Below are 9,798 nucleotides of genomic sequence, written 5' to 3'. Positions count from 1 at the left end.
ACATAGTCCAGCTTCAACTAAAATGAGTTATTTTAAAGAATTTGAAGTGTGCCAAATTAATGCCTATAAGAAAACACTTATTCTAAAACTGACGTCGACTTGTTTTCCTCCTCCTCCTTCCCATACCTCTTGCTGTTTGGCTTTTGATATTTGAAGATTTATCTTCATCTCTACAGGGCTACTGCTCTTTGCTAAAACTCTACAAGTGGATCCTCAGTGCCCTTGAACCTAGGATCCAAGTGGCAGTGCACTGCTTTCCCAAGAGCTAGCATGCAATTCACGTTTGGAGAATAACGAACCAGTAAGCACATAAGGTAATTCATTAAGATTTATTTCTCATAAACTAAAAAAGAGCTAAGCAAAGCCATGCATAAGTCTTTTAATTTTATAGAACAAGAGACTAAAAAGAAAAAAAGAAAAGTCAATAACTTTTAGAATTTCTTTCACTTCATGCCAGGTGCATCAAGAGTGAGTTCTTTCATATTTTCACAGACATGTCTATGTAAATTCAATTTTTTTTATTCCACATGACAACACAAAATCAATTCTTTTAAAATTTTTTATCATATAGAAATGATGATATTAATTAACCTCATAAATGACATTATGTGTGAATAATATGATTTGGATATTAAAGATATTCCAACTAAATCGATTTTAAATGAAATAAGTTTTGTTGAAAACTACAACTTTCAGAAAATAAATCAATAAATTGTGAGATTATGCATTAAAAACTACATGTGAATGATATATTCTGTTTTCCTGTCAGACTCATCCCACTACCAGCACCTACATTCTTTCAGTACTAGCCTGCACTTGGTATAAACTAGCTACTCTTGGAACAGTGACAACCCATGTCTCCTGTGACTAGGGATGGGAGAAACTACTGCCCATAGCAGAGTACCTTACAATGGACCTGAACCTGGAGGCAGCCCACAAGGAAATACTGGTGAGTGCTTTCTCTACTTTCTCCAGCACAGCCTCTACATACTGATCCGGCAAATGACACGGGTCAGTTCCCAGAATATTGGCCATAAACTTCAGGACTTTCTTCTTGCTGGTTTCAGCATAGGCTCTTGGGCCCCACAGGAATTCATACTGAGGAGGATCACTGTTGGCTACCAGCCGGTACTCCACATACTTTTCCTTCACAAATTCTTTGGTGATGATCTCCCTGGGGTCCCCAAACAGAATGTGTTTCTTCCCAGGATACAACCCTGTCAGCTTCAGTGCTTTCCAGACCTCCTCTTCCGGGACACAGGAGCCCTTTGTGAAGATCACACCCAGGAGAAGTATCAAGAGGCCAGTCTTGGGCACGCTGCCTTCATCACTCCCCATCCCATCATAGGTGAGGCCAAGCTTGATGAAGACCCCATAGCAGTGGTTCAAGGAATCCAGTAACTTCACATCTAAGCCAAACACCATCCCCATGGTCTGGCAGGCCTGCAGTAGAATCTTTGGGAAGTGTACCTCATTGTCTTGCATGACAATCTCCAACATATCTGCTTTCCATACTAGCTCTTTCATTTGATACTTGAGCAGCATGAAATTCACTAGTACAGCCACTTTCTCATTCACATCATTATGAGGCACATTCCCAGGGACCACTGCAGCCTGTTTGGTGCATGAGATCTGCTCATTTTCTTGGGTACTGGCACCCTGCTCAGAATTGCTTGAAGAAAGACAATAATGCTGAAGACACTTGGAAGTACTGGGTGTCTCAGCCACAGGAGCCTCCTCCAGGGTGCCAGGCACAAGACGATTGGAGGAGGAGAGAAATTTCTTCTCCTCATCTTTGAAGACCTGGGCAAGCTCTAGGCCTTGAGGCTCACTGCATTTCTGAAGGTCTTTGTCCTCTAGGCATTCTCGATTTGCCTGATACTGAGACATAATGATGTGAGTGAACTGCAGAGGAATGAAAGCTGACAGCAGTGGGCAGGAAAGAGTCACTACCTAAGGGAGAAAAGAAAAAATGGAGGATGTCAGCATCTTCAGCATTAATACTCAACTATTATAGCTCTCATAGTAGCTGCTATCAAAAGACCATACCTAAAAAAAGTGCTATAAAGCCTTCCCAGGTTTTCATGATCCTGGTTTCTGTGTCTCCCAAATATCTGAAGGAGGATGTAACAATGAAGGCACTGCCAGCGACTCAACTTGGGAATCCTCAGGGATCCCCGTAGACAGCAGGATGTGGCTCTGCATCACCCTGTACTTCACTACTCAGGACAATGGTAGATTATGTAGATGATATAATTTGTAATCAGGTAGGAGAGATGACCATTCAATGAAGTTACTTTTAGCCCTTCTCAATATTGTGGTGACCTCCCTGATATCAGATGATTTGGTGAGGTGTCTTCTGTACATCAAACTCTTTCCCATTCAGTCTCATGATTGAAAATAATGCTGGGATTGATTCTATGGTAATCCAACCATTTTGTAGATAGCTACATTTATACTTTCAGCCTTAGCTTCCAGTGGATGTTTAGGCCCAACCACCCACACACAAGTCCATATCTTCTATTTACAAACTGGTCTCTGTCTTACTTGCCTGTGAATAAAGTGAGGAAAGATGCTGTGTATCCACCACCACCAATATTTCCCTGGAATAACTTCAAGGGCTACATGGCAGAGAACACTTTGTTCTAGGGAGACTCAAGGATGTGCTTGAAAGCCCTTACCAGGACCACTCATAGCATCTACAGATTTTTCCCTGCTAATGTGATATGACACAGGTTTATGGATCAAGGACAGTTGTGGAAGACTTGGCCAATGGTTAAACTGCGGGAAAAGAGTATACAGGTCATGGGAGGAGTGAATGGTTAAACAACAGGAAGTTTAGGTTGGTGAGGCATGTCATGTCTGGCCATTGTCCTTCCCCAATTCCCAAGAAAACTGCCTGGCCTTGAGACAGCTTCTTGCCCAAACAGCTTTTCTTCCATTTTTCTCTTACACTAAGGTCCTAAATAAAAGCCTGAGAGTCCTCAATTTCAGTGCTACTCCCAGGAGTCTAACACTGGGTGCTCTCAGTTGAGAGAGCCCCCCGGCCTTCTTGGTGACAGAACTAAGTTTCCTCCATGAACAATCTATTTTCAGTTTTTGTGTCACCACAGTCTCACACTGTGACAAATAATCTTGCCTAAAACCTCACTACAAGTAAAACTGCAGGAAGCTCTTCAGTCAAAAGCTATCTACGTCTCCCTGGTTGATAAAGTTGTCAGGGTACTTGATAACCCTATGCCTGTAGTGGATGCTTTTCAGTCCCTATTCCACATCTCCATATATATGCTTCACATTTCCTGGGCTCCATATACACTGGATTCTCAACATGCAACATTCATATCCACACTGGCCCCTCGCTGAAACACCAGTGCATGAAGTAAGCTGGTGAGACTTTGTGCCATTCATATCTGCATTTTATAATGGAATGGATAGGAGACTGTGGCCAGTACATCAATTCTCATTTATACTTGGGGGAGATGATTATTATTTTGCTCTATCAAAGCAAATGCTCTCTGCAATGTGTGATATACATTCTGTCCTTGAAACTGATGTTGCTGACTTTTACTAATTACTTATGACATTATGACCATTTGAGAAGAGTCAGGAATATCACATGCAACTGTATTTGTCTCAATTTCCCAAGGGCTATAGCAACATTAAATTCCATCAGGATTACTATGTTCTGAGGTGTATGTCCTATCGTCCCGATTCTGTGATTTTCCTTGAGTAATACAACTGTTGCAGCTGCACTCTTTTATTTCCATTCATGAATACTTCTGTTTGAAATAGTTGGTTTCACAAACAAAAGCGTTCAATCAGTATTTGCTTCCTTTCAGAAACTCAGCATCAAATGACAAACATGACCACGATACCATCTTCCTCACACAAATGAAAGTACAGCCACCTTCCCTAAAATTGTAAAAGGCATTATGCTCTTAAACCAAGGTACAACTGTGAAGTTAATTTTTCAGACACAAATGTTTATAAATCTACATTTACTTTGCATGAAGAACAGAGATTTCAGCCTGACAGGCTTGCCCTGTGCTTTCATCAGCTCCAAGCACATCAAAGCAGGGCAATGATCAGATCCTGCCTTCTGAAATGCTGCTTTCCTGGGCTCATAGTGTTTAATCCTTCCCTACTGAGCTGCAGTCACCAATTCTGATAACTTTCATCACTTCTACCACAAAAGGGCCTCACATTCATGAGATAACTATGAAGTGAGGGAAAATATATCTTATACATCTATCAAAGGCAGTTTACCAGTCATCACACCAAAGGGAAGACCAGTACATAAGAGCAGATAGAGTCCTCACACTTGTTCAGGGTCCCACGCTGATCCTGGTAGGCTTTCCCACTCATTCTTCAGCTCACCTGATGTACTGTGGACCCTACACAGCAAAATACTGCCCTCCCTGGAAGTCCAGGAATGAAAAGAAGAAATCCTATTCAGGTGATGCATGCCTGAGACATCCTGAACTGATAGCAGAAATGGAGATTTTTGTATCCTTTTTGAACTGAGGTGGGTCATGGCTTTGGTCTTTGAATTCACCTCTCTTCTGAGAAGACATTATGCACTTACTCCTATGTTAACCTGAGATACCTTTGATACAAAGACTTCCCTGAGAAGCATGAAAATTAAATGAGATTGTAAAAAGTTCCACCCATTCCTTCCAGGAGTTTCCAATGGACTAATGCAAAGCCAGAGTGGAGTTATGAAGGGCCCAAACATACTATCGTAAATAGATGCTTAGTCTTTACTCAGTGTCTACACATTAGCACATGCTCCTGTATGACTCTCCTAACTTGCTGACCTGCTATCCCCTCCTTATGCTAAAGATTCCCCTCCTAAAGAAAACCTAAGTGGAGCTGATGTGATATTACATATATGCAGCTTAACATCCCATGGTGGACAACACAGATACTCATGGCAGGGCTGCCTGTGTTCCAAGATGAGTGGTTCCCTCACTACTAACTCAGGGTTCTTACCTTTAATCCCTGAAGCACCTAGGAATTCAACCTGATGATCTGGTCATGCTCTCTCAGACTGAAGCTGTCTCTTCTCTAAAAAAAATGACAAGGACAACATGAAATTATCTGACCTGTTTGTTACTGTCCCATATTCTCACCAGAGTTGACCAAAGGGTTTGTATAGAGGATCAGCAGGGTCCTTCATTTCAGAGTGTGGTTCAGATGATCTTCAGTCAGGGTCCCTGCATCCTCTCACAGGTCTGGGATTTATATATCTGATATATTTTTATAAAACCTCTGGAAACCCAGCCCTATTTCTATGAACGTGAAAGAATCCAGTTGTACATTTTGAACAAAACCTACATTTCCTTGTGATATCAGAAGGAGATGTGAGCTCTTCTCAGGCTGTTATTTGTCATCCTGGTCTCCCAAAGCTGACAGCAAGGGAAAAAGTTTTGGGATCCTCCTCTGTCAGCTGCTCATATTCTCACAGCCTCCACATGCACCCTTCATTTTGGAAAGTGGCTATAAATATGCTGATGCTTATCTATTATCAGGAAAGACTTCAACTTACTCACATAGCCCTCAAGGGATTTTTGAAATACCTTAGGCCTGGGACATCTCAAACAGACAATGGGTCCTAGATACTGTGGTGCACTCCCTGGTTTGGGGTGGCATAACCTTAAGAATTCACTCAAGATTCCCACTTGGGGCCCTGGCAGGTCCTCAGAAACTGGAATTATTTCTCCGAAGACATGATACTGTTGATGTAAGACTAAGATCTCACCACCTCTAGATTATTTAGGGAGACATCTGTGGGCACCTCATTCTTTCACTGGTACCAGTGCTGACAAGAGGGTGAAGCTCAGTGGTTTGGTTAAAATTCTCCATGACAATTTAGTTATTCAGGGTTTTTTATTTTGGGTTTTATCTTGTTTTATTTTTGTATGTTTTTCTCCTGTACTGGACATGAGAACACAGGGCCTCTGCACTGAAATTCATCCCTAGTCCTTTTTAATATATATTTTTTTAATTTTGAGACATGGACTTGCTAAGAAACTGAAATTATCTGTTTGGGCTGACAGTGGCCATTCTCTCGCTGCAGCCTCCAAGACTATTGGGATTACAGTCTGGTGACAAAACACAGGCTTCTTTTCCTCCCCCACAATACTGAGAGAATCCAGCTGCAGCAGGCCCTTTGCATTTATGAGCAGCATTAGGTTAAATCTTCTCAGCAGCCAAACTTCTACTCTCTGTTTAATACCTACTGACTTCCTGACTACATCCCTCATTCCACACCCCAGCCCAAACTCTATCCTCCACATGAGGCTTACAAGCTTCTGCATGGCCTCCTAGGGCCTCACAGAAGTATATTTCAGGATCAAAGTGTATTATAATACTTGTTGTGCTTCAAGTTATGCCTTGATTCGTCATCTCTGGGTCTTAATCCACCTAACACTTGGTGCTGAAACCCAGGGGCCAGTGTGAGGCCACCTACCCATAAGGCGACACTTGGTGTCACAATCGTTGCAAACAACACCAGCCATCTTCTCTAATGCAGGCAGTCAACACATAGAAGTCCAAGGAGTCTCTAGATCTCCTCCAGAGGATCTTGCCCCTTCCACCATCCATCTGCCCATAAATGCTCTCTCTGGGTCTTGGTTCTCCCAGGCCTGAGGAACTAGCCCTTTGGCCTGGCCTCTCAGGAGACACAAGATGCCAGTCTGTACCATTTCCCTGAGATTATTCAAAGACACCTATGTCTCCATGGTTTTCTCCTCCTTTGGCTTAGAAACCCCACCCACTGATCTCTGGGCAACTCCAACTCAGACCTCCAACCACCCAAAGACTCACCTTTTTTATGGCTCTTCAAAAATCTAGAGGCACTCTACCTGGGAGGGGGAAATATCAAACCAAAATAATTCATCCTTATTTACAATACTATCTTTCCACAGTATCAATTAGATAAAAATCACTGGTGACCAAAGCATGACACCTTTGAGTCCCAAATACTTCTACATTTAGCCAACTTTATTCAGCGCAAAGTCAAGTGATCAGAAATGCCTTAGCTACACACATTTTTTCCATCTTCTCAGTCACCCTTCACTCTGCTACTCCTGTACTATTTTCTAAATCTTCCTATTTCATCATCAATCTAGATTTGATTCTAACTCTCTTGGAACCAGAATTTGATCCCTCTAACCACACACCTCAGCCATTATATGTCCCTCCAGCTTCAGTGCCTTCTTCCTCTGCCCCACCTCCTCCCACCCTCACTTTCCTCTAGTCCTCCCAACTGTACCATTCGAGACTCCCACTCATTCTACCTCTTCTCCCTTTCTACCATCCTTTTCCCCATGCACTACCCACTCTCACACTACCAACTCTCTCTGCAACCACAACCTCTGCTGGGCTGTCCTCTCTTTGAGGTGGCATTGTGTACATTCATGTTACGTTTTACCTTCTGACCTCTCCCAAACTGAAAAACACCCGGGATTCTACACTGCAGACACTGCACTACACCAAGGAATTCTAACATCTCACCCTTTCCTGTTAGTTCAAATAGCAGATTTTATTCTATCCTTATTTCTACTTCTCTCACTCAAATAAAAACATGCATCTGGGCCAGTGTCACAGCTTTTGTGGACTTTCTCCATGTGTGAGATCCAAACCCAGTGCAGCTGGCCTCACGAGCTTTCTTGACAAGTACCCCAATGGAATCATCAGGCGGATCCCCCTAACTTAGTGATATATTTCTTTTTATCTTGAATTTGACAGAGAGAAAGCAACAGTTGTATGTAAAGTACCAAATTAACATAAAAATGAAGAAATCATTCAAAACTGGATGAAAATCCAGCAGCCTTCATGAACAGATTCACTGAGACCATTTTAAGTTTAAAATGTTTAAAATATACCTCTCTAGATCCTGCTTCAGAGGCATGAAAATTGTATGTATCCACACTTTATTTCCCACAGCTCTTCAGATTCTAAAAAGGAACTCCAAAGATTAGAGAAGGGGTCATGGACCAGTCAAAAAGATCTCACTGAGGCAGTCTTCAAGATCTTTAATAACAGAAACTAGGAGTTGATAAAACAGAAACAGATTAAATGCCAGCTGCTGGTATCTGTCTTTCAAGGTAATCGGAAAGAGAAACAAACCCTAACAAAGTCTCCTCAGCACCTCCAATACAATGTTTCAAATGAACACTGAAGGACACTGGGCCAAGGACTGTCCAAACCCTCAGTACCCACACAAGCTGGGTCCAGCCTCTGGACAAAAGGGACATTGGAAGACAGACTGTACCAAGAACTCTGGGAATGGGGCCAATTGTCCTGGTCCTAAGGCCACCTTCGAACTGTCCTTTGCCAGTCTGCTAGAAATGGCTGCTGAGGATGGCACACTGACTAGGCTCAATTCCAAAGCTCCTGTGATTTCCATCACCACAACAGAGCTCAGCACTGGTCTTACAGTAGCAGGTAAGCTCATCTCTTTTCTTCTAGGCACAGGCACAATGTAGTCAGTTTTACAGGAGCACACAGGACTCTAGCTCTCTCCTCTGTCACTATTGCAGGATTGATAGTCTTATCTCCAAAATACTGAGTACCAAACTTCTGTTTTACACCTTAAAAGCAATCATTTTGGCACATTCCTTTCTAGCACTCCTAACCTATCCAATCTGACTAACAACAGGAGGTATACTTTGACATACTCATTCTACCACTGCCACCCAACCTCAGCTATTCTTCTTAGCCCATTACCTTCCATAACACAGAGTATACAAACTTTACTTCATTCTACCCTAAAAATACAACCTCTTTTGTGGGACACTAAATACCCGTCAGTTGCTTCTTACCTTCTTACCAAGGTTACCTCAAAGATTCCTTGTCCTTCCCCAAGAAGACACCACACCTCTTAAACCGTGAGCCATAACCCTAACCCCAAACCTAGCCCTTCTATCCTTTTACCTTATTGTACTCCTCCTTAAAAACTATTCACAGGAAATTTCACAGATATTTCCTCTGATAGCCTCTCAGCCTGACTAGAGGCCCCTTTACATGATTGGGGCTCAATTCATTCCTCCCTCGAACTCACCATGATCTATCCACTCTTCAAATGGCACTCTTTCTTCTCCACAACACTAATACCCCCTGTAAAAACACTTACTTCTAGCCCAACATTTACAGTATTTCTTCAATCTCACCTCCAGGCTTGTAAACAGGACAAATCCTTCTCTGGCCCAAGGTTGCTTGCTATGCCTGTGTCTTTTGTCTTCAGCCTGTATGGCAATCTCCACCCCCAAATCTGCCTAGTTGAGCACCAAGAGGCAATTTGCTCTGCCAAAGTGCTTAGGCCCGCCCTTCCAAGTTCCAGCCAATACTGTCCTTACCTCAGACCCAATAGCTGTGGCGCACAGGATGACCAAATTCTTTTAGACACAGGCCTCTAAGTGCAGTGAATTGCCTACACTCCACACTCTATTGCTTTCATAGCCCTAGACACTTCCTTCATACACCAAGCCCCCTTCTACATTTAACATGGGCCAACACCTAAGAGTGCCTTTCAGGGAACCACTTCTCATAACAATGAAACTGTCACTATCAGGAGTCTCAGAGACTACAAACTCTCCAGAGATATTATAAAATTTCACCCGAAGCAAACAAAAGTTCACACAGTCTGTTCATTTCTCAGGACCACCTACAACCCCAGTCTCTTTCCCAGGCCTAATCAATCCCATGACCTCTACATAATTTCCACGAGAGCCTATTGATATCTCATCCCTCCATAACTCTGTATCAATACAACCTATAATGGGGGCTTCCTTA

At 42.6% G+C, this 9,798-nt stretch overlaps 1 protein-coding gene across 1 annotated transcript; it reads right to left on the bottom strand.

The window, feature by feature from the left end:
- Positions 1–467: 467 nt before the first annotated feature.
- Positions 468–6,868, bottom strand: LOC100718988 (melanoma-associated antigen B16). Its single transcript, XM_013147615.2, has 3 exons — positions 6,829–6,868; positions 4,993–5,067; positions 468–1,953 (listed from the first exon to the last, which is right to left on the bottom strand). Exon 3 carries the CDS (start codon positions 1,888–1,890, stop codon positions 868–870), a length of 1,023 nt encoding a protein of 340 aa, XP_013003069.2. The 5' UTR covers positions 1,891–1,953; positions 4,993–5,067; positions 6,829–6,868; the 3' UTR covers positions 468–867.
- Positions 6,869–9,798: the final 2,930 nt, after the last annotated feature.

Source organism: Cavia porcellus, unplaced genomic scaffold (genome assembly GCF_034190915.1).
Source record: "Cavia porcellus strain 051 isolate PalLab524CR breed Dunkin Hartley unplaced genomic scaffold, mCavPor4.1 scaffold_33, whole genome shotgun sequence".
NCBI lineage: Eukaryota > Metazoa > Chordata > Mammalia > Rodentia > Caviidae > Cavia > Cavia porcellus.
Note: the sequence above shows the minus strand (reverse complement) of the source record. Positions and strands in the feature narration are given on the sequence as shown.

Bases quoted from the DNA above. Each gene is read 5' to 3' on its own strand.
- LOC100718988 (XM_013147615.2), bottom strand. From the start codon at position 1,890: ATGTCTCAGTATCAGGCAAATCGAGAATGCCTAGAGGACAAAGACCTT.